Source organism: Xiphias gladius, chromosome 21 (genome assembly GCF_016859285.1).
Source record: "Xiphias gladius isolate SHS-SW01 ecotype Sanya breed wild chromosome 21, ASM1685928v1, whole genome shotgun sequence".
Lineage (NCBI taxonomy): Eukaryota > Metazoa > Chordata > Actinopteri > Istiophoriformes > Xiphiidae > Xiphias > Xiphias gladius.
Window position 1 is genome coordinate 6,149,623 of NC_053420.1, and position 27,517 is coordinate 6,177,139.

The following is a 27,517-nucleotide window of genomic DNA, read 5'->3' on the forward strand; positions in this document are numbered from 1 at the left end:
TGTGTGTGTGTGTGTGTGTGTGTGTGTGTGTGTGTGTGTGTGTGTGTGTGTGTGTGTGTGTGTGTGTGTGTGTGTTTGTGTGTGTGTGTGTGTTTTTTTTTTTAACCTTTGCAGTAGGTTCCGTTGCCTTCATATCCCGCCACACACACACAAGCAGCAGCTGCTCCCTTTGGCCCTGTTATACAGCTACAGCAGAGCACAAACTGTTCAATATTTTTGTCACACATTTCTACTGAAGCTGCTACTGATGATTTCTGTTGTCTGTGACAATTTTGCCATGTTAAACAAGAAGTCTGGTGATATTCAAATTTTTTTTCTTGTCATTGAGCAAACTGACAAGTATTGTGAGTCTGATATATCTTATTCCTCTGTGCCATAGGCCTCAATTGTGGTTCAAAACTATTAAAAACATATTGCTGAGACACACTGTTGCACTGAGTGACATGTCCCTTAATAACTATGAACGGACACTATAGTTTATTTTGACTCAGTCCCACAGACACCATCTTGCTGCTGAAAATACTTACTAGAGTATCAAATGTGTATTATCCACTTCTGAAAATAGTCCCCAACAAATGCGCTATTTCCTCTTGTTTGAGTAACAGTTCCTATAAACTACAGTTCCCAGCTGTTTGGGGAAATCATTCACTTTCAGTCATTTTTAAAAATTAAACCGAATGTTTGTGAGCCATTTTTAAATATTTAAATCTATGGTCCTAAATTAAGGTCAGTAAGATTTTCAGGTAGTAAAGTAAAGTTAAAGTTGTAAAGTTAACAAATAATTCCAAAGTTTGTTTGTTTGTTTGTTTGTTGTAAATCATCCTTTGTAAATCTGTGAAACAAATCTGCATGAGAAATTTAAGTTTGAGCATGTGTAGAAAAGATTTGTACTTGTAAAAAAAACCCCAAAAAACCCAAGAGACTGAATAAAATCTATGACCAAATTATATCCGTGGTGAGGTGACACAGATAATGTGACAAAAAAAAGTGCTTTTGTTAAAGCTGAAAACTGCGTGTAAAACTCAGTTCCTACATTTTGTGTGACGCTGAAATTTCAGGTGTGGATTTTCACCTCGTCTTTACATCTGAATTTGATTGCACAATGACAGTCCAACAACGACAGTGTTACAATTCTCAGTGGACATTTAGATAACATTACAAAATACTGAGCGTGCCATGGTGATTAGTAAACGTTTTCGGATAGGCAGGTAGGTCTTTCATTCACTCCCCTGTATTCTGGGTAAATTTATAGCTCCTCCAAACCCATTGTTGATTGATCCAGAACAATCACACAACACACAACTCAGCTATAGGCACAACAACGGGAGGAACTTACTTGGCGTTCTCGTCACACACACCTCCACAGGCGTCATCCTTGATCTCTGAGACACACACACACACACACACACACACACACACACACACACACACACACACACACACACACACACACACACACACAAACAGGTAAGAGAAAACACTGAGTGAGGTCATAATTTGTCTGGGTCTGTGTGTGTATGTGTCTTACCTGCAGAGCAGGACACTCCTTTCCAACCTTTGTAACACACACACCTGCCGCTTCCTGCCAGACCGTCCTCACACTTCCCGTGGTCACACACACACTCTGCAACACACACACACACACACACACACAGCGTCAGTTGTGTTGACATTGTTTAAGTTGTGGGTCTGTTCTCATGAGTCTGTTTGTGTCGTAGGATTGCTAGTAAGGTTTTTCAGTGTTGTAGGTTGTTAGCATTGAGGGTTTGTTAGCACGGTACCTTTTTTTGGTCTCACAAGCTTCATGTGTTTGTTATCCCCGCAAGTGTGTTGGCATCACAGTTTTGCTAGCGTTGTAGGACTGTTAGCCCTACAGGTTTGTTAGCGTTGTAGATTTGTTAGCCTAGCAGGGCTGTTAGCTTAGTACGTTTTTTTGTCTTGCAAGGATGTTAGCATCATATATTTGTTAGTGTTAAAGATTTGTTAGCAAAACAAGGTTGTTAACCTCATAAGATTTTTAGCCTTGCAAGCATGTTATCATTGTAAGTTTGTAAGCTTTTTTTAGTGTGTCAACATCACAGTTTTTCTATAACTGTAAGACTGTTAGCCCCACAGGTTTCTTATGGGTGAAAGGTATGGGTCAAAAGCGTTTGATTAGATTCGTTCACCGAGCAGGGTTATGAGCCTTGTAAGATTTTTTGCCTTGCAAAGGTATCACCATTATAGGTTTGTCTGTCTTGCTTTTTTTTTTAGCGTTGCAGGTTTGTAATCTTTGCCCAGTTTTATAGTATTGTAGATTTCTTAGCCGCTTTGGTTTGTTAGTCTCTCAGGTTCACTGGCATTAAAGGTTTGTCAGATTTCCAGGTTTATTCCTCTCTCAGGTTTGTTAGTCTCAGGTTTGCTAGCAGCGAAAGTTTATTAGACTTGCAAGTTTGTTAGACTCAAAGGTTTGTTAACCTCCAACAGTAAGCCTGCATCTCACAAGCTCAGTTTTCGATGAGATTCAAGGCAGAGCAGAGACATGCGGAGACATGTTCCCCTTACTACTATTTGCACATTTTCCCCTTAGGCAGCTGAGCTCCTCCTCCCTCTTTGTCTTCTTCTACGGTCACTTGATTATTTAACCCTGACGCATTTCCTTTAGGTCTGACATCAAATTCCTACATTTTTTTATGTCTTCATATAGTCAGCTTTAGTGTCCACTATCAGTCTTTCTGAGAAACAGACACATGTTTCTGAGGATTTCTGTCCATATTCTAAGATATATGTGTGACTACAAGTGTACAGGACAGTAAAAGATGAACATGTAGTTGCCTTAACGAAGATAAAAAAAATAACAGTTGTTTTGTTAGCATTCAACAACTACAGCTTCCATGTGGCTTAGATAATACTTCAAAAAGTCTGCTCTTGTTTTTTGGTCAGTCTAACTAAGTAACGCCCCCTTGGAGCAGAAATACATTATGGCATACATAAAAGAGGCTGTTTCTTTGTGCTCAGGAGTGTGTCTGTTAGGATGAGTGTCCTCACTGGAGGAGCAGTTGACTCCATATCGTCCCGGCTCACAGTCCTCGCAAGCAGTGCCATGGAAACCCTCGTAGCAACGGCACTCCCCGTTGCCATGGTGACCGTCCTGACACTCCCCGTGATTGGAGCACCAGCTGCCGACGTCCCCAGGGCATTTGAAGCACTCGTGGCCAAAGTAACCGGGGCAACAGGAGTGATCCTGCAGGACAAACCATCAGTATTATGTAAATGTCTGTCTATTATGTAAATGTTTATTATCCCTTCTGAGTATTTTGTTATTTGAGAGTCAACTCATCGCAAAAAACAGGAAATCACAAGTGATTAAGTCTGTGAATTTGGATTACAGACTGAAAATTACTCCCAATTCAGAGACAGTTCCCAATACCTAACCTGAACTACAGCATTGAACAGTAGTGGTATTAGCTATAAGGGCAAAACCAGTGCTAGTAGTGGTAGTAGTATCAGCAGACCGTAGTAAACCGAAGACATTTGATGATACAGCCTGGCACTGACTTCTTCCTGGAGCCAACCCTCTTCCTGTATTTACAGTTGGGCCGCATGTTGGGTGGAAACTCTGCTCTGATCTGCAGTTGAAGACATTAGAAACACAGTAGAATCCTAAACTGAGAGCTGTAAAAGAACAAAGGCACCTACAGTGATGAGTGAGAGAAACTGATAGCTCAAAAACCGCACATAAATACATCTTTGTCTTCATTTTGTCAATTAGAACATGCTCAAAAAGTAAACACGACTCATACACAGTGTGTGCTGCAAATACCATGAACACCTGTACAACAACGTGTGATGAAATCAAACTCAATCCTCTAAACCTTCCCTTTTTGATTTAACTCTGATTTTTTTTCAGGCTGTAAATAATGTTTTTGGATTATGCTACAGAGGTGTTCATTTTATTGTGTCCCCCCCTGTATGCTAACAGGTTTCTTACTGGTTTGTAGTTGAAGAGACATCGAGGTGGTCCATCACAGTCTGAACACCTTCCCTGCAAACAGGGACAGAGAGCGAGACAGAGGGGTTGGAATAACAGGAACAAACTTCCATCCATCCACCCATCAATGCATTTGTTTGTTTGTCCATCCATATTAATGTATTCCCTCATTGCAGCTACTTTATTTCAGTTTCTTTTGTTTTTCTTATCTACTGTATGTCCATATACTGTATATTCTCGAAATTGTGGAATCAAGAAAAGTCGAAAATGTTCTAGGGCCCTATTTTTGTGGCACCCCAGCAGTTGGTATTTTGGTGAAAAATGGGTCTCATGGGTCAGAAACACCTCTGTTTCTACTGCGAAGTCACTCCACTGCCCATCTGGATTTTGTCCACAAGTGCAAAAAAAATACTTGGAGCGAATGTGCTGCAATAACAGAATAATGCTTAAAAAGTGTTTTAATTAATCACTCCCCCAGCAGTAGATGCATTTAAATCCACATCATAAAGTTAAGTTTAATGCCATTAAAGCAACAACGTCAGTAAAGAAGTCTGCATTGATTTATCAACTAATAAGGTTGATTCTTACAGTAGCAGCCATTTGATAACAGCAAGAAGGATATGTTGATAAACTTGCAGCCTTCGATTGGAAAAGTGCCGTGTCAGACTGCAGTGCCATTACGCATGGTTGTTCACTACGTTTACCTTGTAAAAAAGATTATAATTCAGTATTCTGCTGTTTATTTGTTAAAACATCGGATTACTGGGATTTATTGATCCTGTGCATCAATCTTTCCTTTCCAATTTTCTAATGTATTTCTATCATCACTGAACTAATAAACATTTAAAAAACTGTCAACTGCCTTTGGCTGCAGATTTGTGGTGGTATTGCGATGCTCTGCATCATCCACAACAATATGATTGCCTGAAGATAGTAGGTTCTTTTTTTTATTTTTTGGGCATACATGTCATACTTTACTGTGATTGAACTGGCTTCATCGCCCTGAAACAGCTGTGCAAGTCAGAGACACTTGCGTCAAGGAAGTGACCATTTATAGCGAATGGTTATACAGCTAGATTTGGTAGAAAAGATCCTGCAGTTTGAAGCAACTCTCAAGGAATCCAAGCAGTGATGTGGATTCTTCTGAGAGAGTTAATCCCCCAGACATGAACATGAATCTTATTTAAATCAACAACACGACATACCACATAGGGTGGAGGTTGGGGAAGTTGAGGAAGCTGTGGCAGCAAACAGTATTGGCTTGAGCATGATCATCAGAGTAACAGTGAGGAAGTGTCAGGTTATAATGTCTGCAATGTACACCTGAATCATCAATCAGTCATTGTATTGCGTACTGCAAACGGCTGGAGCCAATCAACCAGTCACATCAATGAGCGAGGCTTCATTGATGTGACTGGTTGAGATTGAATTCATTAATCACCACTTTCCATCCTGATCTATATTCCAATTTACCCAGCCCTGTTGTACTTTTCATTGCTGCACATACATTAAATAAAACAGGTTCATCCTTCCATTCATGTAGCCATCCATTCATCAATCCATCTGTCCATCCTTCCATTGGTCCATTTATTCATTCATTGATCTGATTGTCCATCCGTCCATTCCTCGATCCATTCATGTGTCCATCTATCCTTGTTTCCATTCATTCATTCATTCATACAACCATCCATCTCGCCTTCCCTCCCTCCATCCTTACATTGACCTGCAGGGTGATTTGTTTGCTACATCTGTTGCGGTGGACTTTGAGGACCTGAGGGAGGACCATGATGACACCATACTGCATCTCAATAAAACTGCCGTCAAGAGGAACGTTGTTCACAACTGTCTGAAAGACGAGAAAAAACAAATCAGACTCTTCACGCCACCTGGCTGGTAAAGACTTACACATACACATTATTAAAAGACCATACCGGAGTGTTTACATGTTTTAGCATATTAACCTTTTATAATCTTATTTATATCTTATTATATTTTACAAAAATACTGATCATCTTCCGAATCATTCCGTCAGTTTTTAGATTGATTTCCCTCTCTCCAAGCAGCCCCTGATCTCAGTTCATTTCAATGAAAATTAACATATACAGACTTGAAGCTTGCTGATTAGAGATAATCCATCACTGTCAACATTAAGGAAGCTTTAATTTTCTTTTTTTTAAGAGTTTCAGTATCATCACCTGATATACAGGTGTGAGCAGGAACTGTTTTCAAAACTCTCATCAAACAGCTCATCCTATAACTGACAGTCAGCTTCGGAAATTCATTTTATTGACAATCTCTGTTGCTTTAAAATCAAACTCAGAAGATAAACGATAAGCAGATATGGACGTTTTGAAAAGAGTGATATGAGTTTACTTGTTTCTTGTATTAATGGTTCTGTTCAGCAGACCTCAGATGTCAGAATGTGCTTGAAAGCAACACAAGAAAAATACTACAAAATTTAACTGCAAAAATTTCTAAAAATTATGTAACTCTGACTAAAAATAATTTATTCTACATGACTCTGACAGATCATTTCAAAACAAACTTTGTCTAAAATAACATTAGAATTGAAGATGGAGCTTCATTGATATATATTTATTTGTGAACTGAATCATATATATACATGGTTTTAAATGACATAAAATAATGCATATGTTGATTTTGTATTTTGGTTTTGTTTGTTTAAATTTGTATATTACTTGTGAGGCCATGTGTATATATATTTTTTATTTCCATTGTCGGATATCTCCTGGGACATTTTTATGTAGGCTATTTATATTTTTATGAGGTCCATATATATTAATGTGTTTGAAAATGAGGGATGGGTCATGTTAATGGCCAGACACAAAAATATACAATTCATTAATTCAACTCTCTGCAGGTTGATTTTCATAGAAATTAACTGGAACCTGGAAACATGGCTGCCTGGAAGGAAGAAAATCAATCTAAAACTGATGGGAATGCAAAAGCAGCAGTTTGTACCATAAACTAACAGACTTCTCAATGTTCTGTTGAGAGAAAGATTCTGGAAGGCTGTGTCACATTACTGTGAAGCTTGTGTTGATCCAGTCATTGTACCTGGTTGTTGTCGTTTAAGTGGAACTGGACCTGGTAGTCGGTGCCCAGCAGAGTGCTTTTCAACGTGCCATCAGACAAGTGGTCAGGAAAGAGTAGCTCACCCAGAATTACATGGTACTTGAAAATATCTGAGTCCTAGACAGATAGAGAGATACGGAGATGCACATAAGAGAGACAGACAGGAGAAGGGGTTTAAAATACTACTCTGGTTTATTGATTTGTTTGTTTAGATTCCAGTGTTGTTGGCTGTGCTGATTGGTCAACTGTTTCCCCAGTTGTTTCTCCAACTGGGGAAATGGAGGATATGAAGGGATTTGAAGCTGAACAGGTTTTTGTAAGTGAACTTACAGAAATAACAACTTTTAAATCGCCATATTTCTTTGTTCAGCATAACAAATGTTAGCTACTGTTAGCAACCCCTACCAAAGATTCTATGAAGTGAAGATTAAATGGACATTCAACCTGATTATATGGCTCACTGTAACCAGAATAAGAGATTTGTAAGGTTTGAAGTCGTAAAAATGTATATCACCACTACAAACTACCATCAGAGGCATTTTACTGGACATCATATTAACTTTATCGCTTGAACAAAATAATTCTGCTAAATGCCTAAAATCGAGGACACAAATTCTATCCTTAGCTCAGAGAATGCTGAGCTGATCATGGTTGGGAATGTTTGGTTAGCTTGCTTGTTGTATCTGCATAACATGAAAAATGAGAATGTCCAGACCAGTATAGATGAGCATTCCTTCAGTTAGTGTTGTGAGCAAACACTGCGGGGGTAAACTAGGTCAGAAGCAGTTTGTGCACTCGCTCACATTATCTGGACCTACCAGGAGGGAGGAGTTAGTCCTACTGAGGTGCTGCCTGATGGCATCGTCTGTCGGCAGCAAGAGGGTGAAATCAAACACACCCAAGTCCTCTGACAGGTTGTACATCTGTGAGAAAACACAAACAAACACACACACACACACACACACACAGATACACACTAAACTTAAAAAAAAAAAAGAACAAGGTTTCGTTTAAGTAGGTAGACAGATAAACAGTCAGACAGATGTCTTACCAGAGCGTACTGTCTGAAGAGAGTGAAGTTGGAGGAGGAGTTCAGGAAGGCCATCAGCGTGGCAGGCTCGGGGGGCAGATCTGAGCGGGATGGGGCCAGCAACTGACCACACCCAAACAAATATCTAATAAATCAGGATAAACTTGCTGCACTACTGGTAAAGCTCTAACACTAGCTAAATCACCAGTATGTTTGCTCTACTCAGACTCCTGGCTGTTAAGAAGCTGAATCTTACCTGGTCTATGATGTGAATGTAGCCGTTCGTTGCGGGTAGGTTGTGTGCGAGGATGGAGGCGTTTCCAATGTGGATTACCTGGAACAAATTAACAACAGTCAAATATACAGTATATGTGTGTGAAATTAACTCTGAACTTGGGCTCCATATATGTCAGGTGTCGTAATATGTGATATTTTTGACAGGGCAAGGACCAGACACTTGCAAACTGTGTGTAATTAGCGCCTCATTTGCTGAAGCAGCAATTCATTACACTATCTACACCTGGGAGAGCCCTCCAGTCTCCGTAAGCAAAATAGAGCTCAGTAGGGAGTGAGATCAATCTGAGAGCACCAAGGTCAGATAATAATAATGCGATGTTCCATAGACATATTCAATAATTAAGTAACAAGATTTTAAAACATTACTGAGGCTGCAGTTCAAGTCGTCCTGAGAAAAACTGTGTGTATTATTCAATACACATAATACAGCCTGATCTATAGGCCAGTTTATATTATTGGAGCCATTAAAGGAATAGTTCAACATTTTGGGAAATACAGTTTCTTCACTTTCTTTCTAGAATGAGATGTAATGATGGATATCTCTAAAGTTAAAAAATACACCTACCAACACCTTTAAAACCGTAAAAAGCCGATTACAAACCCAGTCACATGTGTACATGGCAAAAGAAACATACTTCTATTTCTTTAATCATGTTTCTCTAATCCCCTTTACAGATTATGGAAACCACATTTGCACCAAACTATCACAAAGGAATCTGCAGCCCATATTACAATGACTCTCCGGGTGGGTTTCCGGTCTGCTTGCTGTAGACTTGTCCACAGCACAAACCACTGTGTTGCAGTGCAACAGCAACACCTCACAGAAGAGATGGCACAGAGAAGGACGCAGGCACCCTTTGTACCCCCGCAGTAGTTGTCCCTACTCTTCAGAGGTGGAGAATTGTCCACAACAAACTGATCCTCGTAAACTGCACGAGTGTTAGTAAATCCACCTGCATATGTAGTCAGTCGGTCAGTCACAATTACACCATTCTTACCCCGCTGCTGTTGCTGATCTTCCAGTCAGTGGGGGGGTTCAGGGTGACCAGCCTGCTGCCCACCAGTCTGTCCAGATCTTCTAGAGAGTAGATCCCCGGCAGGATGTGGGCCCTGCAACCAGGAAGAGCAATAGGAAATGGTTACGACACATTTCACTTAACACAGACTCACACCCTGCTCCTAGGATATCACAGATGCCATTTCAAGCCTGAAAGATCTGCGATATATCAAGTCCTCTCTATCAAGTGTAGTAAAAAAATTCCAGTGAATACTGATTGCTCAGTTTCCTTGTGGATCCAGTTCAAGGATGATTAAGTAAAGGACAATGCTAGCAATATTATATATTTTTCATATTGTCAACAAATCTCTTGAAAAGACTAAGGCCAATGATGAGTTACGTAAATCTTTGACGTACATCCATTAAAACACCTCCACCTAGTGAGTATTTCTCACAGAGGAATGGCGTATGTGGGAGTCATAATACATTGCAGAGTGTGTGTTCTTGGTAACAACAATGGAGCTCTATGGCACAGAGAAAAAAGATATATCGGGCTTTGGATAAACAGATAATAGTTGCCTGTAAGATCAATTCATTAGCATTGGTCTTCACAAAATAGGCTGTGTTGGAAGCTCCCTAAATGTAAACATGGTAGCGCCAGCCACAACAGCACACCAAGCTAGCTGGCTTGCAAACTGCCACTAGCGCTGTCACAATAGTACACTATTGGTAAGGGCAGTACATCATATCCCTGTAGCAGCTTCCAAGCATGGTGTTTAATGGATTATTTTCTTGTGAAATGTCTGTCTTATCAAGTTCTTTTTGACATGGAGAAAATATTTGAAAACACCCATTACTATATAGAGAAGTTCAGACCTCCGTGAGTTCAATGACACAGGTGTGGCTGTGTGAGATTATAAAGGGGTAAAAAGTGCACCAAATTTTCCCCACTGAACTAATTTTAGGTGACACAGTAAAGCAATAGTCACACATTTTGGTAAATCCTTTTGGTAGTAAGTCAGATGAGAAGATTGACAGCTAGGCTAGCAGTTTCCCCCTGCTTTCAGTCTTTTTGCTGGGCTAGGCTAAACACAATCTGTACGTCTCTCTATATTGGACACATAAGCTGGAAACTGACACCCATCTTCTCATCATACTATGGGGAAGAAAGAGAGCTCAGCAATTTGTGTGTGTGTGTGGGGGGTTCTGTGTGTGTGTTTTACAAATTTCTAATCAGTGTGTGAGGTGACTGACCGCAGGAGGTGAGGCAGATGGTGTCGGCTGGTCCAGAACGACCAGCTCTGCTGAGAACTCATGTTCTTCAGAGCTTCTCTGGACGGAACCAATACTGTGAAGTTCCCACTCAGGTCCTCAGAGAGGTGACTATACCTCTAATCACACACACACACACACACACACACACACACACACACACACACACACACACACACACACACACACACAAATACAACTCAGTATTATCTTTTTTATCTTTTTTTTGGTTTTGGCTAATTTTTCAACAATTATAACAACATTTTACAGACCAGCGGGTTGTTTCAATTATGTGTAAATTTAAATTAGACTAGATAACTTTTGAATCCCCACAGCAGAAAGTAGTTTGGTCGCCCAGCTAAGTTAGTAACAACTGGACACAACATACAAGTTAGTTTAATAAATAGAAAATTGAATAAGTGAATAATTACAGAGAAGTGAGTCTGGTTCTTACACACCTGCATCAGTCGGGAGAAACTGTGCAGCTGTGAGTTCATGTCCAGCTCCTACAAACACATACACACACAGAGTTAACATGGTATTGAGTCAGACTGTGCATTCTCAATGTATTCAAGTTATAATAGCAGTATACAAAACACAAAAAAGGTAGCAGCCTCGAATTTTAGCCAGCGCTTTCACCTGTTAAAATGACAAACGTCACCATTAGCAGGTACTATCAGCTGTCGCTAATGAACCTTAATTTCGTGAGTAATTTGGTAACAGGCCAAAATTAAACATGGCTGTTGTCTGGTTTAAGTGCTCTCTCCAAGTTTGTGTCTGTACTCGGCCAAAAATCTTTTGTGAAGGAAGAATCTCCACCGAGTAACACTGCTGTAAAACTGAGAGTGGACCAACCGTTTCTGTAGTTCCATCAACTTCCCGTCTTCTCTCCAGCAGATAACGTCATGTCAGTTTTAGGAGTCACATTCTCCATTTAAACTTTCATTCATGTCTATCATATCTATGATTCAAGCTGATCATTTCAAGAGTTTTCAACCAGGTCTTTCAGTATTTGGATCAAGTAGCTCATTCCTAATGTGTCAGATGTTATTTTAATTTGTCAGATACATATTTAATTAACACTGCATATATTCTACTGCTATGTAAATATAATTATTGGTTCAGACTCAGTAGCGGCAGATACACAATATTAAAAGGATCAGGACCGGGAAACAAAATGTTGATCAGGACATCCCTATATTATACTGATCTGAATATTTACCTCCAGTAATGATCCAAAGCAGATGGTTCCATCTCCAGCGTAGCCATCAGGACAGATACAGCTGTGAATGCCGCTCTTATTCATCTCACACTTTGCCTGACAGACCGTACAGCAGATAGGGATCATGGGAAATGTATCTACCCTGCTGAGATCACAGTGTGTGTGTGTGTGTGTATGTGTGTGTATTTGTCTTGCTAATGTTGTATTAACAAATTTTTGTTCAAAACCATCGCTATGAGGATACATTGGCCGGTCCTCATATCTTCAAAAGGTTGTTTGAGTGTTAAGAATTGTGTTTAGGTGAGGGTTGGGGTTAGGCATTTAGTTTTCTCTGTGTGCGTGCGTGTGCATATGTGTGCATATGTGTTTACCAGGTCATGGCAGCCGCCGTTATTTTTCAGGCAGGGGTTGATCAGGTCACACACGATCCCGTTCCCCATGTATCCTCTTTTACATATACACTCACTCTGCAGTCACACAGACAGATACAAAAACAGTTCTTAACAGTCTTCTACAATATGTACGGTCAGACAGCTGATTAGTAATTAGTTAATAAATCACATAGACAGTAGATGATTATAACAATTAAAGAGAATAATAATAATAACAACTACTAATTAAAGAAAGGCCTTTTTAAAAAGATAAATATTGAGAAGTACTGATTCCCTAGTCTCAGATCTTCAGGCAGGGAGTTCATGAGCTGATGGGCCCTGACAGCAAAAACCCGGTCTCTTTTAGTCTTGACCCAGGACTTAAGAACAGCCAAGACCCCTGCCCGAGGATCTTAAGGGGAGCAATAATTCGGCAATGTAACTGTGAGTTAAACCACAAAATGTTTCAAAAGTAATCAGTAAAATCTTAAAACCAATTTTAAAAGAATAGACTTGGGATTTCTAGGGGGGGCTATTACAGTGACATACATCTCTCTGAATTGATGCGGATTGTAACATTTGTTAAAATAAAAATGTGAGACTGAAAACACCAAAAATGCTTTAGAAAATGCTGCCAGTGTCAGCTGCCCTTTAGAAGGAAAAAGACTGCTGAACAGAGGGGACTGGGTAAGAGAGGAAAGTATAAACATGGTTAGTAACTGTTAGTGGCTGGTTTTTTAATTCATCATTAAGCTTTAGTAAACTGACCTGTCCGGGTCCGATGTGGTTACAGTCGGCGTTGGGGCTGCAGCCTCCTCGACTCTCCAGCTGACAGTTGTTAATCTCCACACACACTCTGCCATCACCTGTCCAACCCTCAACACACACACAGGACACGTTACCTGGACCCACATACACACACTCTGCCTGTAGACACAGACAGAGAGAGGGAGGGAGAGGGAAGACGTGTTATAAAGGCAAGCAGAAAGCTGTGAATCCAAGTCTAAGCTTAAACATATATTATTTTTGCAGTCATACACAACACATACAGGCAGGGAAATTATTAAATATTAATATTTAATATCTTCTATTGAATTTGTATGAACAGAGCTGATCCAGGTGAAATGAGGACACCTGCTCCTTCTGTTGAATTCCACTAGGAGATAAACGGTGGGTTTAAAGGATAAAACTTTACAGACACTCTCAGCATCTGCCAGGTGAACTTCTCACCTCTTAATAAAAGTGTCAGAATCAACATTGAAAAGACATGGAAATACTTTTCTCTAACCCAACAGAGGCCAATGGTTTGTCATAATAACAAAATAACGGGGGACATGAACTCACTTTAGGACCTATTTGGCTGTGCATCCCAGGAAGAGGACAGACAACATAAGTACCCACGGAACAGAGACTTTACTCAACAAACTGAAATATAGTTCACAAAGGAAAGTGATCAAAACTAAACATTTTATCAACAGTTTTTCTCTCTCATTCTCTCTCCCTGTTTCTGCCTTATACACACAAACATCCATCCACCCTCCCTCTCTCTCACTCTGAGATAAGAAGTTGCCATACTCCAGTCGTAAATTACAGACACATTCCTGAAGGACATATGCTGGTATATTCTCCTTGGTTAAATACATGTCTGAAATAACATGAATACAGCTATCCAACTATTTGGCAATCCAGCTAATATTACTCAGCAAATGTTTTTAATAAATTTGTCCAACTTCCATATCCAACAATGTAAAATGACCAAGTTATGAATTGTAAAATTTAATGCAATGTTTACCATATGACCACACAGCCACCCAGTCACCATGGATGGCTCTGCCTCTGCAGTCCTTTTGTATGTCTCTGTAATTATGGTGACTTGGAATGTATAGACTAGACTGTAAGACCTTTCTTTATTATATAGTTAAAAAAAATTGTTGTTGTTTAACTCTTGTTCTTGTATTAGTAGTATTGAAAATCATCTTGACTGTTAACTAGTCCGGTGGACCATTCTGAATGATTCCTGGATGAGCTGCACTGATTGTTGTTCAAACGATACGCTTTCCTTGATATATTGGGTGTAATATTTATTTAAATGTAATCTACGTAATACACCATTACATACAATTTACGTTAAACTAAGGAAAAATTTTAAAACTGTTCTTCTTCTCCTCCCACCATCTTTTGAAACAAAGGACTGGACACTCAATGGAGGAAAGTTACAGTTCGTGTGTGAAAGACTGGTTCTCCGCTCAGAATATACAGATGATGAAAAGAGCCTTGTCCTTTGTTTGCTCTCTTTTTCTTTTTCGCTGCACTCTTCTGCAATTTTTGTACTTCAACACTTTCTGGTACTATAACTCTCTTCCTTTTTGCAGACCTGCTTTTGTAAATGGGATTAAACAACTTTGAATTCTTTACATTATGCCAATATTTTTTAATGTTGAAATTATTTGTACTGGCTCATATAGGGGCATATTGTAGATTATTTCTTAATTAAATAGGAAGGTCCAGTGAAAATATTAATAACTCTGGGGAGATTTAAATAGTTATTACCAGCCACACACACACATAAGCAGTAAGTCTTACGTTGGTGTCGCAGCCTCCTCGGTTGCTCTTCAGGCAATGGTTGATGGGAGAACAGGAGTGACCGTCACCCTCGTATCCATCCCTACACACACAGCTGGTGGAATACACATGCAGATTAGATGTTGAACAAATTCAGCAGCTGATCAGGTAACAGAAGACTGACCAGTGTTGATCACTTGGGAACTGATGCTGATAAATTCTGTTTATTTTGCAGAAAAAAAACACTGGATAATTACTGAATGCTCCTTTAAATTCTGATAAAGGATGATTGGGTTGAGTGTGGTGCTGATCACTTGATGTTCCTGCCTCAAGTGTCACTGTAAATCAACAGGTTACCAACACACACAACAGAGGAGGGAGCTGCAGTAGTTCAGATGGGAAATAATAAAATCCTGGATGAGCACCTGGGCTGTCTCCCCAGTGAAGAAGGGTTGAATTCTCCTGATGTTGTACAGGAGGAAACTTACGGGAGCTACTGCTGCCCTCTTTGGTGACAGCTCATCATGAGGGGTCACACCCAGGTTTCTTGCTGTTCAAGTCAGTTCTTGGATGGACGCAAGACTACAGCCATGCCAGCAGCTCTGTGAAGTTGTACTTAGGCACAGCGGCGTTTTGAGTTAAATCCTAAAATGTTCACAGTAATAATGATAATGTTGGTGTTTAGCAGGTGTAAGATTTGCAAACTGGCACAAAACACAAGGTAAAACCTAAGGCCTAAGGGGATGTTCTTTTAGTTTTGCAGGTATTTGGTCATAAATCAAAGGTGATGATGGCACCACATGACAAGACAGAAGATCAAAGTTTTTACAAATCATTCTCTGGGGGACATAAATGTCTGTACCAAATGTCATGGCAACCCATCTAATAGCTTTCAATATTTTTCACTCTAACCCACAAATGTCAGCCACATGATGGCACTAGAGGAAAAGTCCGGGGATCACCAAAGTCAGTAGAATTCATCCTCAGGTAACCACGAACGTCTATATCTAATGACACTGCAATACATCTAGTGGTTATTGAGATATTTTGGTCCGGACGAAATTGTTGGAGTGACTGGCCGACCGGCATTCCCATCCGTAGAGTTGTGTCAATAACTTGGCTAAAAAGTGACAGACTTATGGACTAAATGCATTGACAATCCTACTGAGAAAAACAACAAGAACAGGGAGGCCAGCACGCTGACATATCCAGAAAGGTAAGCTAACGTTAAGGTATTGTGATGAAGGACAGTAGATCTAATGTGAGCACTATTTTCAGTTGTCCTTTGTGTTTAAAGGATTTCAGTAGAATGAGTGCAGGATTAATGTCAGCTCCCAAACATCTAAATCTTCCTTTAGATGTTCACTAGAGTAAAGTTACTGGATTGTTATCTGACATTGTAGCTGCTCATCTGAAGCTGAACCCAGGCAGCGAACAGCATTTTAGTGAACACTGAGTGAATCCATACTCAGAATGATGATAGAATGACAACAGATAGCTGAAAATAATGTCAAGTGAGCAAGAACGACAAAATGAGCGGCTCTGGTCAAACACCCAGAGTTTGAGATGACAGCTGGATTTACTAAGGAGAGTCAGTCTTTTAAATTACTGCTGAGCAGAATGACATCAACACTCTGTAAACACACTGTAAATATCAAGATGGTGACAACTGGAGTCACAGAAGGCTTACTAATAATGGAAAACAAATGAGACTAAAAAACATCACTGCTGGAAACTAATAAGACTAAAATGTCTTAGGTCTTGTTGGCTAAAGCTAACATTAACAAAATGAGAAATGTGATGAAACTTAATACACACTTTTGTTAAAAGACTAAAAATAAATCAAGATCATGTGCCAAAATGAACACTAGTAGTTGTAGTAGTAGTAGTAGTAGTAGTAGTATCTTACATAGTATGCAGTCCTGTGTGTGTACAGTATGCGTGGATGTGACAGTGTTCCTGCAGGCCGTCAGAGTTGCAGGGCGTGGCCATTTTGTCACAGTTTTCTCCAGAGTATCCCTCCATACAAGATCCTCTCTGACACACACCACCACTGCCTGGACGGTTATCACACAAACCGTGGACACACAGACACTCTGAAGTCACACACACACACACACACACACACACACACATGCACACACGCAGACACACACACACACACACACACACATACACGTCATGTGATAATTTCAGGTTAGTCAGTCACAATAGTGGAACAATGTACCACTGGGAAAAACACATCATTAGGCCGCTGTGGTATATTTAAAGTTAATGATGCAGTGGAAATTTACACACTACAAAATTATACATATGTGTTATTATAATTCAGTTAAACTTCAGAAAATGGTACCTATGGATGGTAATTAATGTTAGAAGACTAAAGATGAAGCAGGTACTCATCCGGTGTATGGCCAGGAAATTTGGTACAGAAATTTATGTGCCCCTCAGGATGAATTGAAATACCGGCGGTGATATTTTTTCTCTAGCTCCATCAAAATTTTAATATGTCCAATTCTTTGTTTTATAACCAAATACCTGCAAAATTAAAAACATATCTCATGTGTATTGGGTGGATCGGACAGCTGTCCGATCTCAAAAAATCTAAGTGTAAATGCATCCAAGAAGCATTCAAGACAGATCGAAATCTGATTGTTCAAACCACCCCCGGAGGTGTTGAAAAGATGTAAAGACAGTGAAAAAGGTGTAAATATACCTCTGTCTGAAAGGTGTATGTGATCTTTACTCCTCCCTGCTGTATCTGATCCCCGATTAGTTCAACCACTGAGCCTGTGACGATGATAAAACTTCTGTCTCCCTCTTAGTTCATTCACATGACTCATTCATTCGTTTGTGTTGGGTTATTATGGATAGTTGTTGTAACTAAACTGCTAAATCACAGATTGATTCTTCTTGTGGCTTTTCTGTCAGTTAAAAGCTTCAGATGCATTACCATCCCCTTATGGACTTGAATAATGTCGACCCTGATTTGCATGTAGCCTGGGGAGGACAAAGATGGATTGTAATCCGAACTGTGATCTGACCAACAGAGAGGCACATTTTTGGCTACCCGTCAATGTGTCATATGTCTCAAATCTCTTCTGGATTTTATACGAATATGTGATACTTACTGTAAAATGACAAGGGTAAATGGAGCCTTTGTCTTGTCTGAATTTGTGAAGGGGTGTGTTCACGCTGGAACAGGCTGTAATGGTTCTCTTTTAGAGTTAACGAAGAGGAGCTGTTACCTTCGTCACATTTGTCTCCATGCTTGGATGGATCAGAGCAGATGTGGCAGGCAACACCCTTGAAGCCTGACTGACAGCTGCATGAGCCGTTGCCATGGATACCGTCAAAGCACTGCATGTAATAAATAAATATTTTAATTAATTAATTAATTTAAAAAAAAAAGAACCCCCCAAAAAAACCTCATCAGTTGAGAGACAAGGCTCCTGTGACAGACTTGTTTGTTGCGCACCGTTCCTTTGTCGTAGCACGGATGCTGGAATCCTCCAATACAGGGTTTACAGTCTGGACCGTAGAAACCTTTACAACACTCTGCTACCTGTTAAACACACACACACACAAATAATTTAAAATCATAGACATGTGCTGGCAACAAAGACAACAAATGTTTCAAAAGTTATATACAGGACTAATCCACCATTTGACCACTGGGAGCTGCACAGTATAACCATCGACTCTGTGTCAATGAGATCAACTCCTGGTTCCTAGCTCTTTAACTATGAACCCTTCTGATGTTGGTCCTTGTTTGACTTCATGCTACCTTCACATAGTAGCTGTGAGTTTGTCTTCTAGACATGGTATTTCAAAGATACAATATGCCTGGTGTTGAAACATAGTTCCTTGACAGATGATAAAAATGGACACCATAACACTCCTTTGTGTCTTCTTCAAAAAATGTACACGTAATGGGAAAGTAGAGATGTGAATCATTTTTGGAAGCCAGTATGTTGTTCTTTATCTGACTTGCTGTTTGCAATAACTGATATTTTTACTGCCAGTGGTAACAAACTGCCGCCAAGTGTTACACAACATCAACATTTTATCATCTTTTTAGTTTATATGGGGAATTTGTTAGCAAACAAGTTCTCATTTACATATCTAGCAGATCATTCATTTAGAATGTTTCTGACTATCTAGAACCTAATTCCAATTTTCACTCAATGTTAGCTCTTTCTTTGGTCTGTACCTACTCTTGATTAAAACATTTCTCTTTAGTTCTGTAGATGCTAAATGCTCCACTATGTTCACCACCTGGTCACTAACTGTGTCTATCTGTTGTTTGGTGCTGGGCAGGTAGAGTACAGTGGGTTTTTGGAGCTTTTCAGCCTTCGAGCTTTGTGTGCTGCAGTCGAAAACAGCGGTTTAAGATCTTTGAGAGTGAAACAAAAGTACTATTTCAAAACAATTAGCTGAAAAACACCACATTATTCTGTAGAACTGGGAAGAAATACAGATTCAGGTGATATTTTTCTCTGGGTTTGTCACTAAGACTGACCCCTATCACATACAGTCACTGAGCACTTTACAACCACACCTCACTACAGTTGTAAAGAGTCGTTATCTGAGTTACCATAGCCTCTCTGTCAGCTCCAACCAGTCTGGCAATTCTTCTCTGACCTCTCTCATCAGTAAGGCGTTTCCATCTGGAGAGCTACCGCTCGCTGGAGGTTTTTTGTTTTTCATACCATTCTGATTAAAGAGAGAGACTGTTGTGTGTGAAAATCCCTGGAGATCAGCAGTTTCAGAAATTCTCAAACCAGCCCATCTTGCACCAACAATCATGACACGGTCAAATTTTTTCCTCATTCTGATGTTTGATGTGAAAATTAACTGAAGCTCCTAAACTGTATCTGCAGGAGTTTATACACTACACTGCCGCCACATGACTGGCTGAATGGATCATTGCATGAATAAGCAGTTGTAATAAAGTCCCCGAGTGTACAAGTAGTGCTGTGATCCGATGTTAATATAAAAAAAAACATTATAGCCACTTTAAATATGAAAGAGTGTTTGAATTGTCATCTGTTCTTTTATCATTATTTTACTATACTTATCTATAATGTCTTCCAGATTCCTAGTGAGTTTTCATGTTTGTGAGAGAAGGACTGATGGGTGGTCCATGTGGAGTTAATTTTCTTTTATTTCTTTGTTTCCATGTAACTAAACGAACAGCTGGTGGCAAAAAATGACGACCCATATTTTTTTGCATTTTAATACCAATCTGAGGAACAAGAGGAGAGCACAAAAGGAAGATGAGCTTCTACGTGTGTCACCATTTGTAAAAGTATCAGCATATGTATGTCAGAGTCAGTAACCTCTGAAACTGCAGGAAGTGGGGATAGCACAACTGTGCTGGTTCATATGTACTCGCACAGGCAACACAGCAAACACCTTCTCATTTGAAGGCACCATTAGCAGTAGGGACAGATGAAAGGCAGCTGAATGAAGTTAAAAATGAAGCTCCTGAAGAAGGTTTCACTGTTTCCACTCTCACCTGTTTGGTGGTGTTGCAGTATTTGGCACAGCCTTTACTAAGTGTTGGCTTCAGAGGAGATGTGACGTATTCACAGCCGACCTGATGACTGTCCTGAAGAGACACACACACACACGCACACCCAGAGATCTGTTGGCTTTCTATTTTTGGTTATGCCCACCAGGGGGTAGAAAACAAAAAATGTGATTTAGGCAAAATTCTGATGCAAGATTTCTGGAGAATGGATTTGGCAATCAGAATAAAAGTGGTGAAGCATAATTCTTAAAAGGAACATTTTTAAGTAATGTAATACAGCATTTGTTAAGAAACAAACAGAAAATAATATATGCTATATTCTTTACTTAATAGACAAAAAACAAGAGAGTTAACCATTGTACAGTTGCTTCTGATTGTTATGGCTTAAGTTATATGTCAAAATACTCTCTTTACTTTATAAAACTTTACTTATAAAATCTAAATTAACAGTCAAATAGGAGTGTCATCGTGTCTAATTAATACACAGTTCTGAGTGGCCAATTATCACTCCGTCTTGTGCAGAGTACAGGAGGGGACAGGTCAATTCTATTCTGTGCCTTCATTCAGCGGGTATAAATAGCAAATTACATCACCAAACACTATTGAATCTTCAGACCTTTAATTCAGAGGTCACATCAGAAGTCTTATTGTTCCCTTGAACACAACTTCACTGTATGTTTTCACCTTATGGTTTATTCATTTTTGTTCATAATTTACCAAAGTAATTACATGGTTTATCAATCCAATCACATGGCTTTCTGGGGGGGGGGGGTTGATCAGAATAGAAATGTTGCTGTAATAATGATGTATTTTACCATTTCAGTGCTGCCATCTGGACACTCTGTCTCATAGAGATAACTGCAGTGAACACATTGTCCCTAAAAACAGACAATCACAAACAAATTAATACAAATATTTACAGGAATACTTAACCTCTACTGTTAACATTACTGTTACTGCTTTAAGCTTCTCCTGGCCTATTTATTTTCTCTGTGTTCAAAGATTAAATATTGTAAATCTCGTGATGCTGGCTGAATTAATTTTGTCAACATGGAGGGGGCGGGGGTATGGGTGATTCACTGGAATGTAGCCTAGAACTTTTCACCAGGGGAAGTAGGATTAGGAAATTATCACAAACCACCTGAAACCATTTTTATCTGCCCAATCAAACAACATGTAGCCAATCTAGGCAGAAATAAATAAATAAATAAATCCCTATCTGACAAAAGTGTGTGTGTTTTCTCTGAGGCTCTCACTGAGTTTGATTCAGAGTCTTTACTTTTTATGTCCTCTGTATGTTTTTTCATAGTTTGATTTGACTTTCAGCCTCCCACTTCTCACCACGGTGATCTTGCTCTCGATGACGTCACAGCGGTGAGGTAGGATGGGGAGGATGGAGGGCGGGTACAGCAGTCCGTCAATCATGTGGATGATTCCGTTGGACGCCACAATGTTGGTGGTCACCAGACGGATGCCCTTCTCCCCCAATAGGATATCACCCTGGAGCAGAAAGCCAGGAGACAGGTAGTGTTAACGGAAACTGCTGATGTTTACTGTGAATTAGTCGGTGAACATGACAAACTATGACAGACACTGAAGAACGAATCAGAGGCACTTACATCATCAGACACAGCAATGGTGACGATCTGATTGGCCATCGTCAGAATCTTAGGAAGAGCAGCCAAATCGTCGACTGTCAGCTACAGACAGAGGGCACAATCATCAACTAAAACTTTTAAGGTTTACATACTCCCATTTTTCAAACATTATGTCGGACAGACCAAACAATATCCTGATGACTTCACTATTCATAGTGCCTTGCCCATAGTGGAGCTAAAAGTGTAAAGTTCACAGTTTTTCAAGTCTGTCTTAAAATGTTAAGTGACTTATTTCCCACAAAAACTTCTCTTAAAGGCGTCACATCTGTTGATGCACTGAAGCAGGCATGGCAGGATGACCTGGGCTTGGAGATCATGGAAAAAGATTGGTCGAAATTACCTTCAAGAATGTACAGTATGTACTAGAAATACTTAAATTCAGTCCAAGGTGGTCCATAGACCACATCTTTTCAAAGTCAAACTCTCAAAGATATAAGGTATCTAAGCCACTGGTAATTTGTGCAACAGATGAAAATATTCACCTGTAACTTTAGTCTATACATTTGGTTTTGACTGGGGCTCTCTGATTACTGGTCCTCCATCTTTAATGCTTTGTCAAGTGTTTTTAAGGAACCAGTACAACCAAACCTTTTACAGCACTGGTTTACTACTCTGAAAGTGACTCCCTTTCTGAAACCCATTTGCACTGTATGGCCTATATTTAACTATTAGCAAAAAAATGTATTGTGCTTAACTGGACATAATCCGCTCCTCCCTGGTTTACAAATTGGATCAGAGATGTTCTCTTCTTCTTAAAGTTGGACAAGATTAGATTCAGCTTGCCGAATCAACATGATGAATTTCTCAAGGTGTGGCAACCCTTTATATCCTACTTAACAAACCAGATGTTGTGTTGAGAGTCTGCTCTTTACAATAATATCATTCACCATTACAACATCTTATTTTTCCTCTTCTTTCTATTCTCTAAGCATATATTTATATATTTAATTGACTACTAAGGTGCTTGTTGGACAAGTTTTTGAGGTCTTGTTTTGTTTTTGTGTTTTTGTTGGAAGGAAAAACTTTCTATTTGTAATGATGAATGATATTTGGCATACTGAGATGAATAAATAAAGTTGGGAAAAAAAAACAATAGTCAAGTGCCCATGTGAAAACTGTAACAGTTTTTTCTTGCTTTAATCATTCCTCCTGTTCATACTGCGAGACCCCTTCCTAATGCATTTCCAACATAAGTGGTGGGGGACAAAATGCGAAATCCTTGTTTTGTTCAAAACTGTTCAGAAGTTTATCTGAAGCTAACATGAGGCTTCAGCTGTCTGAATTAGTCATGCCAAGGGGGTATTTTCATTAATTTACAGTGTTTTCCCTCTTTGCGATTCTCTATTTAGCTTCAGTGGAAGGATATTAACAAAAATAGGGCATTTTACACTAAAAAGACTGTAATTTTGGAAGATAATCTGCGTGACTTCACAAACTCAAACTGATTGTGTTAAGACAGACTTCAAAAACTCTTAAGGCATCCTTTAAATCTACAAAGTTTATCCTCTGAAGAGTAGGAATGGGATCAGAAAATATCATGACAGTTTATCTTCTAAAACTAAGAGGTATGTGTGATGAGAAAATGTTTATTTCTCATTTGATTATGTTTTATTTTTCCTTTAATGTGTGTTTCCCCTTCCTGTGTAAACGACTGACCCATGTCCTGTCAACTTTGGCCGATGTTCTCCCTTTTGAGCTAAGGTTGTTTGAATGAACTGTACGAACTTATTCTGGCCAACTGATACAGGCCGGAACTTGCTGATCTCCTCAAAGATTCTTGTGGACAGGGAATGGAACTTGAATTGTTTGTCTAAGCTGATGCAGTGCCTACGTGACCACAACTGTATTTAAAGACAGGATTTTCCTATTGACAGCGTTCAGTCTCTGAAACATCTGTGGTGGAGAGACTGCACCCTATTTGGCCAAATAGTACTGAAGAGCTTGTCTCTGTCTCTGTTTGATGATCTTTGCTGATTATTGCTGGTTGTTCCCTTTAATTCATTTAATTTTCTGTAATAAATTCTTAGAATCTCAGTAGACTCATTGTTGTCTTTACTTCCTCACCATAGAGGAGATTTTTTGCCTCTACAGTATGTTGTGTGGATGTAGCTTCTTAGAGGCCACAGGAGATATCTTGCTGTAGACCAACATGTTGGATGGAAAGGCATTTCTTTCTTCACCTTCTTCACTAGCAGAGCAAAAAGGACAAAAGGCAAAAAGGAAGAAAGAAGCAGAAAGGAAGGATTGATAGATGGATTGTTGGAGGGAGCGTTGGGTCGTGGGTGTCTTACCACAGCCTGGGAGAAAACATGGTGTCTGAGGAGTTCCTGAAGTTTATGTGTGGCCTTGAAAAAGAGCAGAATATCATGTAAAGATTTCTGATAATCTTCACATAGCATAATGATAAAAGGACTAATACTTGATAGCTGAGGTGGTTTCTGGCGTTATGTTTGGAAATTATAGAGCCTTTATGGCTTGACCGCAACAGTGGGGCCAGCCCAATAGGCAACTTTTTGGACAGCCTTAGCTGCTTTCTGTAGAAGAGATTTGCCAGTTTTGCCCCGTGAGCGCAACGTCGGGCTTTCCCTCCACAGGCACACCTCTCTATGCGTCTCATTCAATTTACTGCATGGTAGCTGACACAGAGTGAATGAGTTTCCAACACTCTCTCTGAGTGATCATTTTACAAGTAAATATAGTCGAAATAACAGCACAGTTATTGTCTTTAACTTATGTGTATGTTCGTCAGACAACATTGTGGTTATAAAATCAGGATTTTAGCAGTGCAGATCAGCAGCTTGAAAATGGTTCGGAGGTGACTGCTGGTTAGTATATAGTATTAATGGGCTGCAGTTCAGTCACTATTTCATACTTTTTCTGTTTTCTGACAACAGAAACAGAAAAACATGTTAATGAGAACAGCTTTATTGGGAATTTGGCTGCATTAAATACTGTATATGTGAGCACAGACAGTAGGAGAGAAGCAAACAGATAAAGGGTGGTCCAGACATATACTAGACTTTTGACCCAGTGTTGTTTAAAATAAACAGAATATTTGTGAGCATTTTTTTTTAAAGATTTACATCTTTAATAGGAACCTACAAAGTATTTAGATTCAGAATAACAAATTGTTGGTTTTTGTCTTTTCATGGGATTTGTAGAAAAAAATTAATAAATTGCATATCAGCAGACTTATCCTACGCCCACCTGTATGTTATCTACGATAACCACAAATAAACAAAATGAATGGAAAACTAAGGAACTAAGATGTGACTCCCCTCCCTGTGTCCTTACATCGTTCAGCATGTACAGGATACTGCCATCTCTGGCTCGGTCCACAGCTTGGTTGGTGGGGATGAACACAGTCAGGGGTCCCGGACCCCGTAGAGGGGGGGGTGAACCACAGTTCTGCAAACACACACAAACACATCATATGTAATTAGAGCCTAGGATTTAGCAGAAGCTGACTTGTTTGAAAGAAGAATCTTATTAATGGGTCATTAATATGCACATGATGGCTAACATACAGTACCGTGCAAGTGTTTTATGCACTATAGATGTTTAAATTCTTATCCATCACGCGATACCATCAGGGATCTGTCCCAAATTCATTCTGCAGAATGACAACAAGCCCAAAAAAGCAGCCACAGTTATAAAGAACTATCCTAATAGACATGAAGAACAAGAACTCCTGCAACAGATGGTCTGGCCCCCAAGATCCCTGATCTCAACATCATGGAGTCAGTCTGTGATTATATGAAGAGACAGAAGACACTGAGACAGACTAAATCCACAGAAGAATTGTGGCAAGTTCTCCACAATGCTGGGAACAACCTACATGCCAAGTTCCTTGAAAAAATGTGTGCAGGTGAATTGGTGCTATTTTAGAGGCAAAGGGTGGCCACAGCAAATACTGATGAATTTTTAGTTAATTGATAAAATAAAAAATGATTCATGGCATTGTTTTTGAAAGCCTCCTCACTTTACTTTTAGCGCCTAAAACTTTTGCCAAGTACTGTACACACATGATATGAGGCTAAAAGACAAATCCCTGGATAAAAGTCAACATGCTTACCAACTGATGATTCTTGTAGAAGACAAGGAAATAAAAGAGCTGCATTGTTTTTGTACAGCAGTGTAAAGCTGGTTAGTCCTGATATTAGAAGTATGATAAGGAAAAAACTGACAAAAAAAACTAACAAAACCCTGTTTGGCTGCTGAGCATACAGTGCATTCAGAAAGTATTCAGACCCCTTCCCTTTTTTTACATTTTATTTTGCTGCAGCTTTATGCTGAAATCAATTAAATCCTTTTTCCCCAATCAATCCATACTCAATACTCCATAATGACAAAGCAGAAACAGAATTTGAAAATTTTTGCAAATTTATTAAAAAGGAAAAACTGAAATATCACAATGTCATAAGTATTCTGACCCTTTTCTAAGTGCTTAGTTGAAGCACCTTTGGCAGCGATTACAGCCTTGAGTCTTCTTGGGTATGACGCAACAAGCTTTGCACAACTAGAATTGGTATTTTCTGCCATTCTTCTCTGCCGATCCTCTCAAGCTCTGTTGGGTTGGATGGGGACTGTTGGTGGACAGGCATTTTCAGGTCTCTCAGAGATGTTAGAACGGGTTCAAGTCAGGGCTCGGGCTGGGCCACTCAAGAACATTCACAGAGTTGTCCCTTAGCCACTCCTGGATTGTTTTTGCTGTGTGTTTAAGGTCATTGTTCTGTTGAAAGGTGAACCATCAGCCCAGTCTGAGGTCCTGAGCGCTCCAGACCAGGTTTTCATTAAGGATATCTCTGTACTGTGCTCTCTTCAGCTTTCCCTCAACCCTAACCAGTCCCTGCCACTGAATAACACTCCCACAGTGTGATGCTGCCACCGCCATTCTTCCCCGTTGGAATGGTGCCTGGTTTCCTCTGGACATGACGTGTAGACATGATGCCAAACAGTTCAATCTTGGTTTCATCAGATCAGAGAATCTTGTTTTTCACAGTGAGTCCTTTAGGTGCTCTTTTGCAAACCCCAGGTGGGCTTTCATGTTTCTTTCGCTTTCCCATAAAGCCGAGATCGGTGGAGTGCTGTAGTGATGTTTGTCCTTCCGGAAGTTTCTCCCATCTCCACACATAATCTCCAGAGCTCAGCCAGAGTGACCATTGGGTTCTTGGTCAATGCTCTTACCAAAGCCCTTCTCCCCATTGAAGAATTATGGAGGCCACTGTGCACTGTGCTCGTTGGAACCTTCAATGCAGCAGAAATATTTTTATGGCCTTCCCCAGATCTTTGCCTCGACACAATCCTGTCTCTGAGCTCTGCGGGCTGTTCCTTGGACGCCATGGCTTGGTTTTTGGTCGGCTATGCATTATCAGCTGTGAGACCTTATATAGATAGACAATTGAATTAAACACAGTTGGACTCCAATCAAGGTTTAGAAACATCTCAAAGATGATCAAGAGAAATGGGAGGCACTTGAGCTAAATTTCAAATGTCATAGCAAAGG

At 39.7% G+C, this 27,517-nt stretch overlaps 1 protein-coding gene across 1 annotated transcript in view; it reads right to left on the reverse strand.

The window, feature by feature from the left end:
• The window catches only part of stab1 (stabilin 1), a 106,614-nt gene that overhangs the window by 54,879 nt on the left and 24,218 nt on the right, over positions 1-27,517 (reverse strand). Inside the window, exons 15-41 of the mRNA XM_040158736.1 lie at positions 25,306-25,419; positions 24,303-24,356; positions 21,973-22,053; positions 21,695-21,853; positions 21,169-21,231; positions 20,339-20,431; positions 18,296-18,382; positions 18,066-18,177; positions 16,727-16,913; positions 14,839-14,932; positions 13,024-13,182; positions 12,256-12,351; positions 11,885-11,980; positions 11,121-11,168; positions 10,645-10,781; positions 9,392-9,503; positions 8,353-8,430; positions 8,118-8,219; positions 7,885-7,989; positions 7,049-7,183; positions 5,688-5,816; positions 3,971-4,024; positions 3,495-3,608; positions 3,028-3,223; positions 1,529-1,624; positions 1,337-1,382; positions 107-186 (exon numbers count right to left, since the gene is read on the reverse strand). Of these exons, the coding sequence (XP_040014670.1) occupies positions 107-186; positions 1,337-1,382; positions 1,529-1,624; positions 3,028-3,223; positions 3,495-3,608; positions 3,971-4,024; positions 5,688-5,816; positions 7,049-7,183; positions 7,885-7,989; positions 8,118-8,219; positions 8,353-8,430; positions 9,392-9,503; positions 10,645-10,781; positions 11,121-11,168; positions 11,885-11,980; positions 12,256-12,351; positions 13,024-13,182; positions 14,839-14,932; positions 16,727-16,913; positions 18,066-18,177; positions 18,296-18,382; positions 20,339-20,431; positions 21,169-21,231; positions 21,695-21,853; positions 21,973-22,053; positions 24,303-24,356; positions 25,306-25,419 (2,827 nt within the window). The remainder of the gene's footprint in view (positions 1-106; positions 187-1,336; positions 1,383-1,528; positions 1,625-3,027; positions 3,224-3,494; positions 3,609-3,970; positions 4,025-5,687; positions 5,817-7,048; positions 7,184-7,884; positions 7,990-8,117; positions 8,220-8,352; positions 8,431-9,391; positions 9,504-10,644; positions 10,782-11,120; positions 11,169-11,884; positions 11,981-12,255; positions 12,352-13,023; positions 13,183-14,838; positions 14,933-16,726; positions 16,914-18,065; positions 18,178-18,295; positions 18,383-20,338; positions 20,432-21,168; positions 21,232-21,694; positions 21,854-21,972; positions 22,054-24,302; positions 24,357-25,305; positions 25,420-27,517) is intronic.